This window comes from Puntigrus tetrazona, chromosome 18, assembly GCF_018831695.1.
Source record: "Puntigrus tetrazona isolate hp1 chromosome 18, ASM1883169v1, whole genome shotgun sequence".
Lineage (NCBI taxonomy): Eukaryota > Metazoa > Chordata > Actinopteri > Cypriniformes > Cyprinidae > Puntigrus > Puntigrus tetrazona.
In genome coordinates, this window is record NC_056716.1 from 25,833,016 (window position 1) to 25,853,981 (window position 20,966).

Sequence of the window (20,966 nt, forward strand, 5' to 3'; positions counted from 1 at the left end):
CCCCACCCTTCCATTAAAAACACTAGTCACAACACCATCTGTCAACCTAGATTATCAACATCAGTTTGGAAACCCCCAAAGGAAGAGTGCAAGAAAACTTCCACATATGCCTCAAAACACCCTACACAATATCTCAACCTTTATGGCCTGACATTACTTTTGTCGTCTTTACCAGCGCAGTCACTTAAAATCAGACCCCAGGACGGTTTTTACGGGTGGACCCCCATAGTCACATACCGCAAAAGAATATTCCTAGTCCCCCACATCCTTAGTAGCACATTTTCGGGGTACACTGACAATTTGAAAGTTGTCCAACCGTCCAGGTTTGGATTTTGGAGACATGAGAAACCAGGATTTAGATTACAAATTACAAAAAAATCGTAGCCTTCTGTTGGCGCAGTCTGAAGCAATTTGAGGTTACGGCAACAGCACTAAGTTACGTGCGAGAGATCACAAAACTATTGACTAGATACACACCAAATGGGAACAAGCTCACAGCATGCAACTCGTGTTAACTACTTGCAAAAGTTGCGGCCTTACTCATATTTCTCAATTATACAAGTCTATTCCACATTATGACTTTGCAAGAATTTATTTATAAATTCTCTCTCTATTATTAAGGGTGCAATGTGATAACTGGACTGAATGTGGTACAAAATGGGTGTTCATTTCATTAACAGTGGGTTTTAGCGTGATCAGGATGTGACTCACTTTAATGGAATGCTTATCAAAGCGTGACTTCACTTTGACATCATGCCCTGCAGACTAAAGCAACTTTAATTAGAAAATGACATAAAAGAAAGATACAGAATAGAAACTTTCTAAATATGATATGCCCCGTTTAAACTACTGTTTAAATACACTTCAAAACAGAACACATTACACATGTAGAACTTGCATCATTCAAAGTTTTAAAACTAATATAACTGGTACCTACTTTGGAGAATTAGAAGCAACTTTAACCCATGGCAGTAGTCAACCTATTGAGAAATATGGAGGGAGAGGGAAGAAGAAGAAAAAAAACCCAACAACAAACAACTATTAAAACACTACACTAGCAATGTTGGTCAGCCTCTTAAAATACTTCAAACGGTATGGTAAGGTGTCAGACCAACTGTCATTAGACAGCAATCTATGAAATCCCTATTTTTTTGTAAATATTTAGTGAAATATTAACTAAGACTGTATGACTCATCGTCATGAGAAAGTCTTCGTGATCATTATGGGGCTTGACAAAAAAAAAAAAGAAAAAAAAAAAAAAGGCTTAAGAATACAGTGAAAACCTGCTTTGCCTGTGGGTTCAGTTAAAGACAAACAAGTCCTCTGACAAACACGGAAATACAGAATAAATGTAAAAAACGTTTATTTACAAATTTTCTCACACTTCATGACAAACAGCACAATTTCTTTCAGGTTCCCTGGGGTTGGATGATTATAGCTCTTCCAAAAAAAAAAAAAAAAAAAAAAAGTCAAAAACCACAACAAATCTGCTGTACCCATGTAAAGACAAAACTAAAGCTATTTTACAACTTCACTATTTTTACAAGAGTGGGAACAGTATTTTAACTTTCAAAAGAGACAATTTAAATAGCCAAAATGTGAATGATGGAATGTTTTGTGTAGAGTGACTCATATAACAAAATGTTGATTTAATTTGCATTGTGGTAGCTAGAAAATTAGTAATAGACATTTTTCAAGTCTACACATATAAAAGCCACCCCCTGTATACAAGCTGATGTAGTCTTTTGCCTGAAAACATTCCTCTGAAAATATTTGTCACTACGCAACCGCTTAGTGTGAACTAAATAAAGCAGATGCTTTGTACTGAGTACAGTACCAATAGTCATTTCAAGCAGGACAAGGTCATTGACCACTGGGACTGTGACGGCTCCCAGCTGGCCCCAGTTAAAAGGGGAACTTCCTTCAGCCATCACCAAAATGTTGCTCCTATACTTGTGGTAGGAAAGTTTTGAGACCACAGCCATGGGAGGCCTGGAAAAACAATAGATTTTCTCATGGTGTGCCTGCCAGATACGAAGATACTAGAAGGCATAGCGTGTTCGGATGTCTTCCAGTTTCTTCGACACCTCTGGAGGAGTGCGGTCCAATTCCTCAGAGACGCTCTTCTGCTTGTGCGGGTCCATGGAATTAAACTGTTCACATAGATCTCCATCGATCACATTCTGGAAGCATACAAGTAAAGTCGCTGAGAAAGATTGCCAAACGATATAGTAAGTTACCAAAATATAACTCGTATGCAAAAAAGTGGACAATTTTGAAAGACGCCACACACAGAATAAGTAGATGATTGAATTAAAACTGTTAATGCTAAAGCTGTGTAATATTAAAAGGGGTCATAAAAGACGCAATTTCAAGTTTTCCTTTCTCTTTAGAGAGTTTTATAAGCTGTATGTAGACTCGTTTAAACACACCCCCACATCTCTATGTCACTGTGTGGCTTTATTTTCATAACACTGCCCCAAATGTGAAAGTGAAAATATTTGGCGCTTCAAAAAGAGGATACTAGAAATCAGTGGTTAAGTAGTATTTACAGCACTGTTCCAGAACAGTTCAATCCAAATGTGTGTTCAGCGCATTTACGGAGGATTACACCAAATACACAATAATTGTTCTTTTTGGCAACATCTTATGACCTCTTTAACTGTGTTTGCCCTTACCTTTACTGGAAAATAGTACGAGCGGAAGCTGAGGTGATCGCGACCACAAAGAGGGGGAAACTCAGAGCGCATATGCATTTCCAAGTGCTGGAAGAAGTCATGATCCTAAAAAAACCAGATGAGACAAATACATTTTATTCACAAAACTAAAAAACCTTGTAATTTATATTGTGCAATAAATATAATAGTCAACATTTGAAGAGGTCCAAAAAAAACAAACAACAACATTTTTGTTTTAGGATAACTCAAACAAAAGGTTTTGATCCGTTTCAAAAGCTGAGTACTAAGCTGAGTCTCTTCTCTGATGGTCTGAAGTTAAGCAAGTGGTCTGACCTGAGGCTTTCATCTCTTCTGTTTCAGCAGTTATAGACTTATGAAAGACTATTGCATGTTACCCCCTCCTATTATGTAACTACTAGTTATTCATTATTTAAGGAACTGTACCTCATGAGAAGTGAACGGCACCAGGATGCCAATGCCTCCTGATAGTGTGGTATACACCAGGGATTCTGATCCTCCGGGGATAAGGGTAGTTTTCTGGAGGGACAGAACCGTTTCTCCTATGTGATAATTAATAATCACCTCAGCCTGTAATCAAGAAAGGACAACAGATATGGATTAAAATGGGACTTGAGAAGGCTGTTTTTCATAACATAAATTTTACTCAACCCAATATATTAAAATCGATGTAGGCATTACAAAAATATCTACAACCTGTAAGCCTGAGCTTTTTCTTAGCCTGCACTGATAGCAAGTATGACCAAATAAGAATTTTTGGACAGTCATTTGAACAAGGCTCAAATCAAATCACTTTTTCCTGATTCGACTAAAAGAAAAATAAACACTAAAATAAATCAAGCTACTAATGGTGATAAAATTCAATCATCTCTGTGAGTAAGACTATAAACGATCCGCCACCTGCAGATTCAAATAAGATATAGTCTAATAGCAAAGACAACGTCTTTGTTTACTGACATGATGTAATGACAAAGAATCTCTAGTCAAAACCTAATAGTACCACTCATATTAGAAAACACCATAAGCTTATTTTTGTGAATAAGACTAAGGTAAGGAGAACGCTGGCTGGTTATTTACACTTGCTCAAATTTATTTAGGATAATTTTTTATAAAAAATAAATAATAAAATTAAATAAAATTAACAGACTGCAGCTTTAACTTTAAAAACATGCAACTGAGCTTAACTTTCCAACCAAAAAGCCTAGACCAAAAGATTCTGGTGTATTAGATGAGAACCTGTGTGTGGTCCAAAACTAAATTTGATAAACAAAGCATTAGGTATACATAAACTTTACTTCATCTAAATCTTGTGTAAACAACCAAAATATACAGTTTTCCTACAATTACACAAAAAGAAACTTAAAAAATATGCTCATAAAGTGAAAGGGTTTCATTCAATAGATCTGATGTTGAACAGGTGAAAATAAGAGTTAAATAGTCAATGCTGGCAAATAAATATCCAGTATCACTGATACAAATCAAATTACATTAAACACTAACGCTGGCTAATCATTTTAACAGGAATGATATATTGTGCATCCCAAGACAAGTCCCACAATAATGTACACAACTGAACACTGCACAAGGTTACGTTTTGTAATACGCTCATGAACTGCCTGTTCAAACAGTGCTGCACAAGCTCACGGCACCAGACTTCAAAGTCCAATTTGTGAGAATTCTGCACTCATTAGCTGCTCAGTAATATTTGTATGTTGCATTGTACCAAATTAGTAACAAAAAAATGTAAAAATCATCTGCTGTCAACAAAAGGCAGCACTGAGGACTTCCTGCAGGTTTCTGTGAAAATAAAAGCTTCATTAACCTTCTTTAAATGTTAGTATTGTAATATTTTTGTTTGAAAAAAAGGAAAGACAAAATTGTTAGTGACCAAAACAGTGACCAAACTGGGGTCTATAATTTATTCTCATGTTTTAAAAATTCCATTCTGCTTAGAAAGGCTGCATTTATTTGCAAGAAGGGGGTCTAAATTGTGCTCTCTTGGTATAATGTCTGCTATGATGTTAAAAAAGTTCAGTGTTAAATAAGTATTTTTTAAAGGTTTTGTATTAGTGTACAATGTTTAAAAACAATTTATTCCAAGTAGAGTATATTTATTTCATTTATCATTTAATATTGGATAATTTAATAATTTTTAATATTAATAATTTTTGTGATTTATTGAGATTATTTGTATATCATTATTGAAAACATTTATCGTGATAAAATTTTGAGGCTATATCGCCCACCTCTACCAACCACCCAATCCAGCCCAGTCCCAATTACACATGCTTTAGGCATGTCCGTCAAAGCTAGACGCAAGTCATTGGTGTGCAAATAGGGACTTTCCCTCGTGTCCACCTAACATTTCCATGCTCCTAATCTGCACATAATGATCTCTGGCGAAAGGACAAGATTTGCTGCTGAGGTTTCAGAACCAGAGTGGAGTGTGGACTCCTGCCAGATGTTTTGGGGTTCAGATCTGGATGTGTGCGCAAGGAGAACAGCAACCGCAAAACCAACCAGACAGACAAAAACAATGAGGAACAAGCGGTAAGGACAGCTCAGTGCCAAAGGTCTTGCCGGAAACCTGTGGGAAAGTTGAGTAATGAGCGTTCCAGAAACTTCTACCTTTTGTGATGCTCCGTTAAGCAAGCCTCTGTCCCATAATGCCTTGTTCCCTGTGGGGTCCTCATCAACATCATCGCTGGTGTTGGGAGGCAGGCGGACCTGAAGATAAAAAAGTGTGCAGTCTATAGCAAATGTATACAGATAACACCTCAAATTATTGTTCCTTTTTTTGTTTCCCTCCGTTACGATTGCCAACAAATTAACACTTTGGTAATTTGTCAAGATGTTAAAAAAGCCCATCAATACTAAAATATTTTACACTAGTTTACACTAATTTGGCAAACAAACTCAATATCTGGTACATGTGTGGTACTGGGGACTGTTTTATAAAATAAGCCAGGTTTATTTCAATTAGTCTGATTTATTGCCAGTTGATTTATTTCTAACTTAAACCTGGCTTATTTGGTAAACACGTTTTATGAAACATGCCTCTGATCTCAAAGATTTCACAACCAAACAATTGACGACACTCACAACGCAGATATTTCCAAATTTATCAGCAGCAGCCATGGTGTCATAATCAAGCAGGCACGCAGTTGTGACCCAACGAGGATATGTATCGTCAGCAAAGATGATGAGCTGGTTCTCGTTGCGTCTGTAGCGCACCCAGAATAAACTTTCCTGAACATCGGATACTATCACACGCTGGCCAATAGTGTGGATGCCGGTTACCAAGTTAGGAACATGCTGCAAGAACAAGAAAGAGACTCAATATTGGTTTAATAGATTGCACCTCTTTTAAAGCTTCTGTCAAAAGCATCAAAAAAGCAAGTGCAATACTTTTCACTTCTCATATAACAACACAGTGTGAATTACTTGTGTGAAAAATAATACATTTGTCTGCAAGCTTACTTCAGTGAAGTACCCGACCACTTTGTGGTCTGAACCAATGCGTTTAATGTTTTTCATATGGTTATGCAATAACATTAAATACTACAGTAGTGCGTCACTGATGTATTATTCAGTGTTTCAAAAGAAAAGAAAAATGCTTGGTCACTTCCACTGAGAGAGAAAAAAAAAAAAAAAAAAAGTGATGCTGCAACTTCTCACCTTGTTTTCACACTTGCGAAGAAGTTTCTTCTTTCCCAAGTCATAGATGCGCAAGAGTTTGCCTACCCCAACCAACACTCGTCCCTGAAAGGGTGCAATAGCCAGGGGAACGTCCTCCACAGGCGTCTGTTAATCAAAACCATTGTCTAAATCCATTCAAGTTCTCATTTAAGAAGTGGACCAGAAAAGAACAGTTTAACATATGGGTTTGATATGTAGCTGGGTCAAAGCATCATTAAACATCATATAAACTGGACCACAAACATTCACAACATGGCATTATTGGGCCATAGCCAGAACACCTACACTTACACTTACTGAATTTTGTGATTTGCTACACTCAAATGGATTTTTTAGTACTTTTAATGATTAGTGGGAAATTCCACATTGCAGAGCCCCCAGCTAACACATGGGACCAATCAGTAGTTTCATGCCAAGTCATTTCCTGTTTCGCTCACCTTGTGTAAAAACTCCAGCTTGTCTCCACCTCCAACTAGACGATAGGTATAAATATAGCCTCCACCAACAGAGCGAGGATTTAGTATCATATCTCTGGCAACACCCACCAACACATACCAATCGTCGCCTCCATTGGAAAATCGACATACAGCCACACTGCAAAACATAAAAAAAAAAAAAAAAAAAAAGATCAGAGAAAGATTGGTATCTTTCATTCTCACCTCTAAGGTTATTTTAATTTAGACATAACCTACATTAAGAAGAAATAGTCTGGTTCCAACAGAAAGCTCAAGTCTGCATTGTCCTGTTTATCATTCCTCACCTGAAAGCAGCCTCGTTCTGCTCTAGCTGCACCAGGTCCAGTGTGTTTCCTTGGATGGGGTTGATCATACGTACTAATGAAGCCCACTGTCCAGAGCCTGCTTTAGGTGCCCCAAAGATGGCTTCTGGCAGGTTCTCGTTCAAGAAAGCTGCTGCCATTTCTGCAGCCAGCTCTCTTTCATCCTCTCCTGCTGCCTCCACCATTTCCTGTAGAGCAGAAAAAAATTCATTTTTAATACATAAAAAAAAAAAAATGTATTGGGTGCTAACAGGTATATCACTACAAGTTATAAAATGGCTATAGACATTTGCTACCATTCAGACATGAGCATCAATGAGCTCAGGCTCTGGTTTAGGTCAGTGAGTTTGAATTCATCCCAAAGGAGTTCAGGTTTGGGCTGGTGGAGGTCAGTCAAGTTCCTCCACACCAGAACCACTAAATCACTTGGTGCACAGGGGCATTGTCATGCTGGAATAGACTTGTGCCCTCCACGAACTGTTGCCACAAAGTTGGAAGTACAAATTTCTCCAGAATTTCATTGTATGCAGTAACATAACGATTCGTCGTCACTGGAATTAAAGGGCCAAACTAAACCCCCTAATTATAAGTGACTGCCCGCAAACCTTTGGCCACATAGTGTATATAAGAATGTTTTTGGAACAATTTTCAGATAAACAAGAGAACTTCATGCTATGCAATACATTCAGAAGTAGCTTTTTTACACCACAGTTGCAAACTGTTTATTCTTACTAGATTTACTAAACTGTTGAAAGAACTGCATCAATATGATTTATCTTTGAGGGACCACCACAGTTACCATGGCTTATTTCACAGTGCTTGTCACTTTTACGGCTCGTCAATGTGGAATTACCCTTGCAAACATGCACTGTTATGAGGTAACCACAAAACACGACATGACAGACTACTTCCGAAGGAGAGAGAAAAAAGAAAAAGAAAAAAAGTTTTTGCCTTAGTCAGTGATTAGATTGGAGAAACGGGTGTATGAGTCAGGTAGGTGAGGGAGAGGGAGAGAAAATAGAACATAAAGGGAGATAAGGGGGGAAAAAAGGGAGATAAAAAATTTCCACAGGAGATCAAGACAACCAAAGCATTCTTTCATAACAGCACCCTGTAAAGGCCAGGTTCACTGACCTCAGCCATCTGCTGCTTGCGCTGGGCTTTGGTGGCTTCAGTGTAGGCATTGTGGTCTGTTTCAATCAGGATCAGGTTATTCGTCTCTGGGTGGATGACAAACTTGCGAGGTGTGTACTGCAGTGGGAATGCCACCTGATTGAAGATGGCACCCAGTTTCTCAAGAGCCAAAATCCTGAGAGAGGGATGAGACGGTATAAAGGGCATGCAGTAAGTAAAAAGACAGTAAAAAGTTTAGAGTTTCAGTTATTAAATTCCTGAAGTCCAAATCACTTGTTTCCTGGCTAAACTTTGACAGATTCATGCTTGTGCTGATAAAATGGCAGCTGACCTGAATCGTGACACCAAACAAAAAGAGGTTGATATCTACAAAAAGGCAATCTACAGATTTTTATTGATGATTTTACTGCGATAAACCGTTTTATAGCACTACTTGACTAATCAACAAATAATCCTGCCCAAAGTGAGATGTCATGCCGCAGCAAGCCAGTAAAACATTTAGGGAAGAGAGAATTGCTAATCACCCTTTAAAGCAAATATTTTTCAGGTTAAATCTCATCAAAACCGTCAAGCCACATCCAGCTCATTTTATGCCAAAATGGAAAAACACAAAGGATGGAAACTTTAGAACCAAGATTTGCTTCATACACATTTTACTTCTAAAACTGTAAATCACTATGGGAACTGAAATCTATGAAACCAACCACAATATACTTGACAATGTGAAAAACCTGCTAAAAATTCTACACGGCTAACATTATGAACTGTATATAAACAGAATGTGTTTACCTCAGTGTGTTGGTGGAAATGGCAACAATACCCTCAGGACACTGTTCAGAAGCAAACCCTGAAGCATACTCTAAGGTTTCATATGACAGTGGGGTCAGGTGGAAACGAGACTGGTATGAGTAACTCAGCCAAGAACGACTAGACATGGCCAGAACCTGCACAGTAAAAGGTCATGTAAAGAGGTCAGCAAATTAGCAACCTGTACGATATTTCAACTGACATAACATTTAAAAGTGACTCACAGCTTCTTGGGCCTGCATCCGAACTCTGAAAAGCTTGACGGGACGAGAACCAAGATACCGAGTACGAGTATCAGACAGGTCCCCAGTCACTGGATCCAAAACAGTACGCAGTAACACGCCATTCTACAAAGAGGTGAATTGAAGAATGCTTTTTTTATATAAACAATTCCTGTTTAATATGAAAATCTGTTTAATCAAGTTTTTGAAATTTCAAGGTCAAAAAAATTTAATTGTGCATGAAAAAGAAATTGTCATTATTCAAATTACTGACCACCATGTCATTCCAAACCCATAAGACCTTTGTTCATCTCCAGGACACAAAGATATTTTTGATTAAAACAGAGAGCCATATGACCCTCTCTTAACAGCAATACAGCTAAAACGTTCCCAGACCCAGAAACATAATACATAGGTAAAACAGTCTGTGTGACATCAGTGGCTCAACTTCAGTTTTACGATGCTACTTTTTGAGCAAAGAAAACAACAATTTACTCAGTTCTCCTCCCAGGACTTACGTCTTCCACCATTTTAGAGCATTTCAACATTTTATGGATTTGGAATGACATGAGGTTGAGTAATTAATAACAGCTCTTTAAATTTTGTGGTGAATTAACTCTTTAATTTCCCATTTTACCAGTGGCTGTGGTATACACCTGAAGTTTGATTTTTTTTTACCCCAGATAAAACAAAAGTTTTTTTAACCTGTAGGCCAATGTTGAGGTATAGAAAGCCAATGGTGCCCTTTTCTCCCAGCTCATCTTGTTTTTCCACTCCTCCCATCTCCACAATACAAAGAGACTCTGGTTGGGCGGGAAGAGCCTGCATACTCAACGGCTGAAGACAGTCCTGCGCAACAAAGAGATTACACACTTCACTCAAGTTGGGTGGGTACAGTGACTAGAGTCATTGTTTTTAATGTCCAAATCAGCTAACCAGCTGAAAGAGAGCAAATTGTAGCTTACGGATGGATCCAGGGAGATGATGCGGACTGTATTGTCCACCAACCCAACAGCCAGGAAACGGGAACGCTGTTCACCTGGAGGCACATTAGCCAAACTCATGCAGACCACATCTGCAGACATCTCCTTCCTTTCAGTGTATTCATTCAGCTGCCCAGACTGTTAAAAAAAAAAAAAAAAAAAAAAAAAGAGAGAACTCTTAATGGAAAGACATCCAATCAAACAACAGAAACAATTAGGTGACAATGCAAAACAAAAGTAATGTTCGTCAGCATACCGGGTCCATTTCAAAGTAGACCAATTCTCCTCCAGTTAAAGCAATGACCACCTGCCTCTGATTGACAGCACATCGAACGATTGTCTTCTTTCCCGGAGTCTTCCATTCATTTACTCTCTTATCTGCACGGATATGACGGATGCCATCTGGGTAGACCTGTAGAAATTCAGCAAAAATCAATCTCATTCAAATGGGTTAAGTTGTTTAATGTTCCAATGGTTAGAAAAACAAATTTATTTTAAGTTACGGTTAACCCTAAAATGAAAAGTCTGCCATTTCCTCTTCCTCCTGTTATTACAAATCTGAATTATTTTCTTCTGCTGAACAAGAGGTAACCCACTTTCTTCAAAATACAGGTTTTTTTGTGTTAAGCAAAAGACGCACTCATGTTTTAGGGCCCTATGAAACCAGTTTTATTTTTTCCACCCAAATTCAGTTTTTTCACCTAATTGTTCTCAACTCCTTTTTAATGGTTAAATTAAATTAAGCATGTCTTAATTCAAATCATGAAACATTTAAAGTTTAGGGAAAATTACATGTTTTGGGCCCTATAAAATGGTTTATTTTTTCTTCATATTTCTTTTATTGCAAACAAATTTAATTTTAAATGCATAAATACAAAACCTATTTAAATTTGTGTTAAAGTAGTCAAATTATTTTCTCTTCAAATTCTGTGTTGTGCTTTTATTTTTTTCTGATTATCAATTAATGGCATGAAACTTTAATTTCATTTATCTTTTAATTATTGAAAATTAAGCAACTTTTGGGAATTTACTATAAATTTAAAACATGGAGGAAATGGGCATTACTATTCAAACAATGGCTATGTACATTCTATTGAAAAATAGTAAGTATCATAAGGACTTAAAAAAACGTGGATTCCATAGATGTTTCGCGCATTGTGGATATTTATAAGGCCCTAATGTTTTCAGTTTTGGGTGAACTTTCACCTTAACAAGGAAGCAGAGGTTCAATGGAGTATTGTGCGTGCATGTAGGTCAGAGAGATGTCACTCACTTGCACAAGAGCATCTTCCCCAAGCAATGAGCATGACAGGGTGGGTGTTGTTCCCAAGAAACCAGAATCTGTCACTTCTTCCACAGTTTCACCGATAGAAAGCACCAGGGTGGCGTTAACGAAGGACACAATGATGTAGGCATCAAACTCATCTGTGAAAAGGAAACCCATAATTCTCTGGTTGGAAACTTTTGCCAAATGTGGGCTCATTTGCAACCATAAGGAAACCAATACTTACACACACTCATATTAGAGGGTGGGACTGACCTTTCATATTTAAATCAACCAGCATGCAGAAAATACGGCAGTGTATCATTATAAAAACAGGCATTTTGTCATAAGGGATGATGAGAAAGAAAGGGTTTTTCGTTTCTGTAGACCTACCTGAAATGTGGTTTAGCTGTAATTATGCTATTGGTAATTGATTGTTCCTATTTCATTACTAAAGACAAATAAACCTTTAACACTAACATTTGGTATTTATATTAGTCTAGTTGTTTTTGCTGTTGTAGTTCTGTTAAAAACATAGGGAAATGTTCCTCTTGTAGGCTTAAGAGTAGGCTGTGGAGTTTGTTTTTCAACTGCAACAAAATATTTGCAAAAAAAGGCAGAACAAATGCTTATGTTGGATTTTTTCTTTAAATTAGAATAGAAACTAGGAATCAATAAAAATGCTCAATATACTCAATCCCTAGCAATAGGACAAAAACAACAACAACAACAACAACAACATAAAAACCAAAAACAACAAACAAAACTACACTACAGTATAACAAATGCAATATAAATTGTATAAAAAAACTAATGATATATTAAAACATTGCATATTCTTCTCTGCGTAACTTAAAATATTTTTACAAATTTTGAAACATTAAAAAACCTGGAGTAAATGAACAAGGCCCTATTGAGAATGAAACCATAATTTGCTATTTGCTTACCCCTCATAAAGCTGTGCAGTCAAAATGAAACTGATTCCCTCAATAACTCCAGTACACAGACCACAATATAAACCTTGCAGAGCTCAGGCTGCACGCACAGGCCAAAAAATCTAATAGCGAATCACATGATTTCAGAGAAATATCTGGCAGACAGCGACAGTGACTGAGAGCCCAACTTACACCATGCATGCCAAGCAAATATTGATGTAGTAGAATATGACTTGGTAAAAAGCCCATACAAGTGAGAGCATGCTGCAAAATTTAATTTTTGCTTCAAAGGCAAATTCTAGGATGTACTTGTCTATTCATGTGAGCTCTTCAATCTTAAACTAAAGGCATCAGGAATTATGATTACATATCTTGATGCAGTTAATGGAATTTTATTTACATGTCTAAATAATTAAAATCATGAAAAACAATTGAATATCAATTTAATAAACTAAAAATAATAAATAACTAAAACATGCCATGTTACAATAACATGTTTAGGGCATGTCTAATTATTTGAAAGCATAAAAAGTTTTATTTAAAACACAATAGCCCTGATTCCATCAAGGTAAAAAACTTATTTTGATGGGCTGCTCTGTGTTTATGACATGAGTACTTAAATGCAACTTTCAAATGATCATGAAGAGATTCTTAGTGCAGCTCTGGAAATGTTGTTCATGACGAAAGATGTTAATATCACTGCCAGTTATGCACGCTTCAATACTATACAGCGCTTCTGCACCATTCATTAACACAGATCTTTATCTTTTTTCAGTTTAAAATGTACAAACAGGAATGGAAGTTGGTGCGTGCGTGTGTGTGTGTGAACCGTAACGTTGAGACAAATGACATGCTGTTGTGTAAATAAGAAATAAGATTTTGTTTGTTTAAAAAGAAAAGAAAAAAAGAACAAGAAATAGACCAGTTCTATAGGAAACATAAATTTAAATGGCTTCTGCTGTGACCTAAGGCTATAGAAAATTTATTTAAAAGCAATTAGCTTGACCTTTCATGGGGGAGCACTTCAAATTTTTGTGCATGCACAGATAGAGACAGACACACACACACACACACACACACACACACACACAGGTCTTTTACCTTCTACATGTCTCCTGACAGTCCACACAGCATTGGGGTTACCGGGCAGTTCAGACACAGCCATTTCTGAAACCTGAAATATCATGCATTCTTTAACACTTCAAAATATAAATAGTCTTCGGAAAAACCTTTCGTTTAAACCACAAAACCAAAGGACGGCAATGCAGTGGGTGACAAATTTCCATTGTGCAAGCATGTTGTGCTGCTACAGAAATGGAGCTACTAACATACCTCAAGTCCATGTCTCAAAACTCTTAGTGTAGATCTGGGTCCTCTGCCACATGCCACATATAACTGTGGGGTGTCTTCATTAGCCAGATCAGCTATCTGCAGTAGTTATGAAAAGAAGAAGCACTACTTAGAGAGGAATTTGAGTATCATTTCTTCATTACATAAGTGAACTCCTAGCACAAAGAGGACAAAAGAGAAAAAAAAAAGAAAGTCTGACGTGTTTATATGCTCAATTACCCATACTGATGTCTGACTAAACACTCTGCAATTTTGTAACTACAACTCGAGCAGTTCTATATTGCATTTATCCAAACAGTGATTCATTCTCAAACATCTGCTCCCATGCCAACTTGTGACCCTGCTTCCCGTCAGTAATTCCCAGCTTGTGTGTGAGCACAAATCTCTAATTTATTAATCTTTACTGTAAAATACACATTAACACACCTGGCAGGACATGATGGGAGAAAGATTTTCTTGCTCGTCGACCAGCACAAGGTTCTTTAAGGGGCGAGGTTGGAAAAAGAATGTGTCTCCCTCCTCCAAAGGCATGGCAGAGGAAAACTCGGGTTCATCGTCATCATCACCCAAGTGGGCAATCTGATACAGGTAGCTAACAAAAACAAAGTTTTTGATTCACACTTTCAAAACTATTTAGCAAAATGTGTACTACAGTGCAGATTACCGAAAAGCTTTAGGTTAGAGAACTATGCATACACTGACACCAAGTAGGCTCCAAGTAACAACCTACTGCTCCCACATTCCACCCTCTTATTATGAGCTGCTGTAATCCAAGTAATACACTGAAACTTGGGGAAATGCCACCAAATCTGAGGTATTTAGTTATTTTTTAGGTGAAAGAAAGAATGTGCAAGAAAGAAAAGTAACTTACTGGTTTCCAAACTCTGTAGAAACAAATAAGAAGCCAGTCTTCAAAACACACATGGCTGCAGCCACTGGGATGGTATCAAAATACTTCATCCTGATCTCAGTAACCTAAAACACAAAAAGATATTTAATCCTTATCACTTTACAGCATTTCAACCTTGTGTGTATTCTGACACCAGATATCTTTCCTGTTCATTGGAAAATCCCAATGCTATAAATACAGATTTACTTTAACCCATTTCTTTGTGAGCTTCATTAATAAAACCACTATGCAATGCTGCATTACATTCAAAGTCAGACATAGGGTTCAATGTTTTAATATTATTTTACAATGTTTTATTTTATTTTTCATTTGCATAAAAAATAAATATTCAGCAATTATAAATCAACAGTTTTTGGGTACACACCCACATTTCTTTAAAGCCAGGGTTGACATTTTCCAAGTTGCAAATACAACTACAATGGTGTTTTGCATGAACGCTGAATACAGCTTAAGTAATTAATGCAATTGCACTTTGCTTCAACACCCATCTATGAAAAAAAAACAACCCCAGATGACACAGTTGGGTTCTGCGTGCTCACCATCTCCTCATCAGTTTCCAGAGTAACCTTAAAGATGTCTCCCTGTTCTGTCTGGGCTAGAAAGAAAAACATGGATTTGGTCTTATGGGTAGCTGAGCAGACAAAGATCATGCCTCGCTCAGGATCATCCAGGTCATTCTGAAAAAGAAAAGAGCTGTGGTCACAACTCACATCTGTGTTTAATTTATTCTGTAAACACAAATCACTGAGAACTGAACAACCACGCGAGTTCAAAACGAATATTAGGATCAGAGATTTTTGTGTGTCTCCAGTTAAATTGTCAGAGAAGAGACATGAAAAGCTCATCATTTCAGTACTAACAGCTGTTTATACTTCTCAAGGTGATGTTTAGTTGATTGTGCTCAAACAGAGGAACACAAAGCGGAAGATCGTACAAACTCACCCTTCTGCGTGGGATTGGGCAACGGATGTCTGGTTGGTCCCCAAAGTTTTTGTAGGTGATATAATTCTCCGAGCAAATGAGCACACCGCTGGGACCATCCGAACCACCAGGAACTACAAATGTTGAAGCGAAACGAGGGGGAAATTTGTAAGACACTACATTTTTCTTCTCTAGAGGCTAAAATGTCTTTACTGAGTCCAGGAAGATCAGATATCAAAACAATCTCTTCATTAAACAGTCAGAGAAGAGACATGAAGATATTCATCATTTTTTTCCCAAAGCAACAAAGAACATTATTTGTGATCTAATGTTTAATAGTTTGAGGTCTGTTGAATTTGAATGTTTTTGAAAGCATTTACTTAATTACACAGTACAACCATTAATATTGTGATATTTTAAATGTTTCCCGATTCAGTATCAAATTTATTACCGTGATGAAAAAGTTAAATTTATAGCAGACATTACTTCATGGTTCAGTGTCACATGATCTTTCAGAATTCATTCTAATAATCATTTATTAAAGAGGTCAAATTATGTGATTTCAAGTTTCCTTTAGAAGAACTAAAAGTTAAGTCTCCACTACACCCCCCCCCTAAATCGGTTCATTTGAACACACCCCCACTTTTCTATATCAAAAGTGGTAATATTTGCACAAAGAAAGGCGACGTGGTTTTAGTAACCGCAAGAGTGTTGATGCAGCCATATCGGGAACACGTTGTTTGTTTCTGTGCCAAAGCAAAAGCGTTTTAATTGGTTTTCTGAAAGTAGATGCAGCTTTTTAGCAACTAATGTTACTGTAAGTATTTGCTATTGACCGTTTAAATGAAGTTTCCCCTCACACGGCACAAGCCATTGAAAGAAACGAGTTTCACAGCTCAGCACATTCCACGTCTGTGTAACACTGCCTTAAAATGTGTTGTGTGTGAGTGAGAGAGTGTGAGTAACATTGTAAACTGTCTTTACACTTATTTTGAAAGATTGAATGTCAGCTGGCCAACTGAAGGAGACTGGGTTTGTTGCAAAGAGGGTCTTTGTAGAAAACTACACGTTTAAGAGAAACAGGGTATAAAAGGAGCTACAATAATTTAGAAAAAGAATGTTTTTTTTAACATTAAAGCATGTCAATATATTCGTTTACACCAATTAAACTATAAAATAGCATCATATGAATCCTTAAAAAAAAATTCTTACTGAACCCTAAACAAATTTATAAAATCACCTTTTTTTTTTTATTAAACCACTTGTCTCAAGGCATTCATGGCGAAATAAGTGCTTGATAGCAACTGTGTTGTGCTAAAGATATTGCAACATTGTCTTGTGAATTCTTATCTAGCATTTAGACATCCTAAAAAGATCAGAACCTGTGATAAGGAAGTTGCCGTGTTCCTCCAGCGCCTCGCTGTACTTGCGCACCACATGGTTGAGACCCAAGTCCAACTCATAGAAGGTCAGAGTCTGCTGTGTGTTTGCTGCAGCCTCTCCGGTTGGATCGTTATCTGCCTCCTGCAAAACCATTTAACACTACGGATTAGAGACATGTCACCTAAATGATTATACGTGTAAAACCATGAGTATCATGGCATAGGCTACATGCAAAAGCACCACAATCTAAAAGAATCTGTTTTCCATTTTTAGCTAACTGCAATACTAGGCAACTTTAACATTAACTTTAAAATGTAATATCTGATCTACTTTTAAATCGTGTTGCAGTCTCTTTGGGAGGTTTCAGACCCTAGCCCTCGGGTTGAAAACCAGTGCACTTCAAGAAAGACACTGACCTCATAGTCCATCTCTAGGCAGGCAAACATTGGGTTCTCAAACCCCACATCCACACCAACCACATGGTAAACAAGTGTATTAGCCTTGTGGGCCTCTAGAGGGGAGGAGATGGTAAGGCGGGCAGCTGCATCTCTATTCAGGATGTATACCAACTTCTGCTTCTCTATGGCACCTGGGAAAATGGAAAGTACATAGTAAAATAAAAAAAATTCTGTAAATGTACTCATAACGACATCCATAATACAGATGGGCTTGTTTCTACATCTGTACTAATTTACAATACTACCTAAGTGAATGGGTGCCATCAGTATTAAAGAGTCCAGAAAGCTGTTTATTTTAGCAAACAATTCCTTTAACTGTTGTCCTAATGCATGTAAAACTGCTAAACTTTCTACTTTTTACTACACAGAGTTTGAAGTTTTACCTATCATAACAGCTCTGCCCTTTGGGTCGACAGCGAGGAACTGCCCTGGTACGATACGTCTGCAGCCGCTCTTGCCGAAAGTCTCCTGGTGTATCTTTTCAAACATATTCTTGGAAGGATGGTACTCCAAGATCACAATTCGGCCAGAGTCACTTCCGACCACAACGTAGTCTATTACAAGATGAATAATGAATTCATAAATTGTATTACATGCACACGAGTGTAATGTTATATATATATATATATATATATATATATATATATATATATATATATATATGTGTGTGTGTGTGTGTGTGTGTGTAAACGATTTGTACCAAGCTACTGACCTTTAGTTCCACCTGTCAACCTGAAAGCCATGAGGGATCGGATAACACCAAACACCTCCATATAAGTAAGCAGCGTGTGGACCTTTCCCCGTGTTGGCATCAGGACGCAGCAGTTCCAGAATTTTCCCACGGGAAACAACAATCTCCTGCTGCTTAGTTCCTAATAAAAAAAAATAAAAAAGTTTTAATATTAATATCATGCAACTTCAAAATAAAATGAATCACTATTCTCGCAGTTATCAAAAGGAATAGTTCACCCAAAAATACAGCATATTATCACATGTCCTCTAAAGCAAATCAATGAATTTTTGTAACAAAAATATTTAACATTTTTAAATAAATAACTAATTTGTTTTTTTCCCCGACAGCACAGAGTTCAGGCTTCTTGGTTTTTTCCTATAATTTTGTGACAAAAATATTTAGTTTTCTCAATGCATGATGCAAGTTGAATCATACATCATAAAAATATTTCTAGTTTGTATATCCAATTTATGGAGCTTCAATTCACAAGCATTACCAAGCATGGAAAAGCCAGGATCATATTTTTTTTTAAAAAAACTGTGTTTACCTGAAAGAAAGTCATATACACCTAGAATGGCTTGGAGGCGAGTAAAATATGCTGTAATTTTAATTTTTAGGTGTACCACTCCCTTAATAAAAACCTGTAAAATACACTACATTTTACAAAGGGAAGTTGTTTTATAATATACCTGAGAAGTTGCCATGGATGGCATGGGAGATACCAGTCGCCCGCTGCAGGGTCAGATTATATAGAAACATGGCTGCTGTCACTGGACCTTTAGGCTCAGGACAAAGAGCTTAACCAGCACCTACAAGCAAATCATACAGACATTGTATAAGAATCATACAAAACGAGGACAGCAAAACGACTATTAAGGCAAAAACCTCATGTTCATTTAATCTAATTAGCACAGAAACACTTCGCTTCACTTACGCATAAAGCACTGCGTATATACGAAATACCATATATGGTCTTATGCTTACTTAAAAAAATGCTAATGCACAGAAATTAAATATCTTAGATTTCAAACACAAGGTTTATGTAAACATTCTGTATCCAAATTAGCTTTATGGCAAATAATTTATGTAGGACAAACAGAACTCTGCACAGTGAGCTCAAGTTTTGGGTTTCACTTTGGATCGTTACAATGAATGTTACAATGCATAAAAAACAGCTCGCTAAATAAGTGTTCTAGCAATTTTACATAATTTTGTACGTTAACAAAAAATCAGCACATAATCTAATGCAAACTGCACTTTAATTTGCAAACGTTGATCAGTTATCCATTCATCATTAGCCGGCCGGCTAACAAGCTTTATAGTCATAATAAAGGTTATTACTATACCCTTTAAAAATAAATTTTAGTAAGACAAAGAAATATGGATTATTGTCGAAATATATGAAAACTATTTACCGAATTAGCAACCAGGATGTTGTAGATTTCAATCAGATTGTAAACTTTTATATTTCATTGGCCTGGCCGCTAGTTATTTCAAACGGCGCTGGAACGACAGAGGGCCTTCCTGTTCTGTGGCGCACATCACTATTGCCCAAATACATGCCTGAGCGAAAAGCGCGACTTTAAAAGGGGAATTGGTGGAAACGTGCTGTAAAATTTCAGTTTTTCATATTTTCCTTATTTTTATTGAATACTATTTAATTACATAATAAATGTTAAGTTTAACTGAGGAAAAAACATGTGAAAGAACATTTTTTTAAACATACATTTACCACGTTAATACTAAAGTGTCATATTTACTGTTATGTCAATACAAATAGCAAGACCAAAGGACCAATGACTTAACTAACCAAAAAGGTAAATAAACAAAGTGCGAACGATTCTGAAAACTTTTAGACTGTCTGAAGGAGGTCCCATAATGATCTTAATATATATATAGGCGCTCAAAGTTTCAACTTCCTCACTTTTTTTTTTCTTTTGCACTGTGGTTACGGAAATCCCAGAAGATAACCACAAGGCAAATGTTTTTTTTTTCCCATTACAGTTTATAACGATGAACAACTTTTATTGTTTTTGTACTGATTGTGTTTTTATGTACATATGTATTATTTTTATCACTTGCACATCACTTGCAATGTCATTCATATATATATATATATATATATATATATATATATATATATATATATATATATATATATATATATATATTTATATATATATAATTTATTTATTTATTTTATTTATTTATTTATTTTATTTATTAAACAGTCGTGCTAATTTACGAAGTTTCCCACTACAATACATTTGAGATTGCTTAGACAAACACCTCAAAGAATTATATATATATATATATATATATATATATATATATATATATATATATATATGTGTGTGTGTGTGTGTGTGTGTGTGTGTGTGTGTGTGTGTGTGTAAAGATAGATAGATCTTATCATATGCTAACTAATTTTGTCTGTTATTTATGACCAAGTAAACAAAAAAATATATATATGTTGGGCTCGAACATGTTAGTGTCACTGTAGTTCAAGTAGCATGTAGAAGCATTTCCACAAGGCGGCAGTATTGCATCGATTCAGAATTGTTTGGAATGCACATTGAGAATGCATTCCATTGAGAATGCCACGTATTTAAAACATTCGTGAGGAAGTATAACAAACTAATGCACATGCGTTTGATACCGTATCTCAATATTACAAAAAGTAATTTATGTGTC

General features: G+C 36.5%; 1 protein-coding gene and 1 non-coding gene across 2 annotated transcripts; both read right to left on the reverse strand.

Annotated features, from left to right (window-relative positions):
- Positions 1–1,339: 1,339 nt before the first annotated feature.
- sf3b3 (splicing factor 3b, subunit 3) lies at positions 1,340–19,817 on the reverse strand. The gene is given in 28 exon segments (XM_043264496.1): positions 1,340–2,183; positions 2,679–2,783; positions 3,123–3,266; positions 5,325–5,423; positions 5,799–6,011; positions 6,375–6,500; positions 6,833–6,989; positions 7,156–7,361; positions 8,308–8,482; positions 9,097–9,251; positions 9,339–9,461; positions 10,041–10,184; positions 10,301–10,456; positions 10,575–10,730; positions 11,592–11,743; positions 13,619–13,691; positions 13,850–13,945; positions 14,294–14,459; positions 14,739–14,842; positions 15,317–15,454; positions 15,720–15,832; positions 17,081–17,222; positions 17,498–17,670; positions 17,923–18,093; positions 18,252–18,339; positions 18,341–18,411; positions 18,962–19,081; positions 19,688–19,817. Coding segments are annotated over 27 exon segments (3,657 nt in total). The 5' UTR covers positions 19,032–19,081; positions 19,688–19,817; the 3' UTR covers positions 1,340–2,042.
- Positions 15,919–15,996, reverse strand: LOC122323237. The gene has a single exon (XR_006246976.1). It is a non-coding gene; the product is annotated as a small nucleolar RNA SNORD111 (small nucleolar RNA).
- Positions 19,818–20,966: the final 1,149 nt, after the last annotated feature.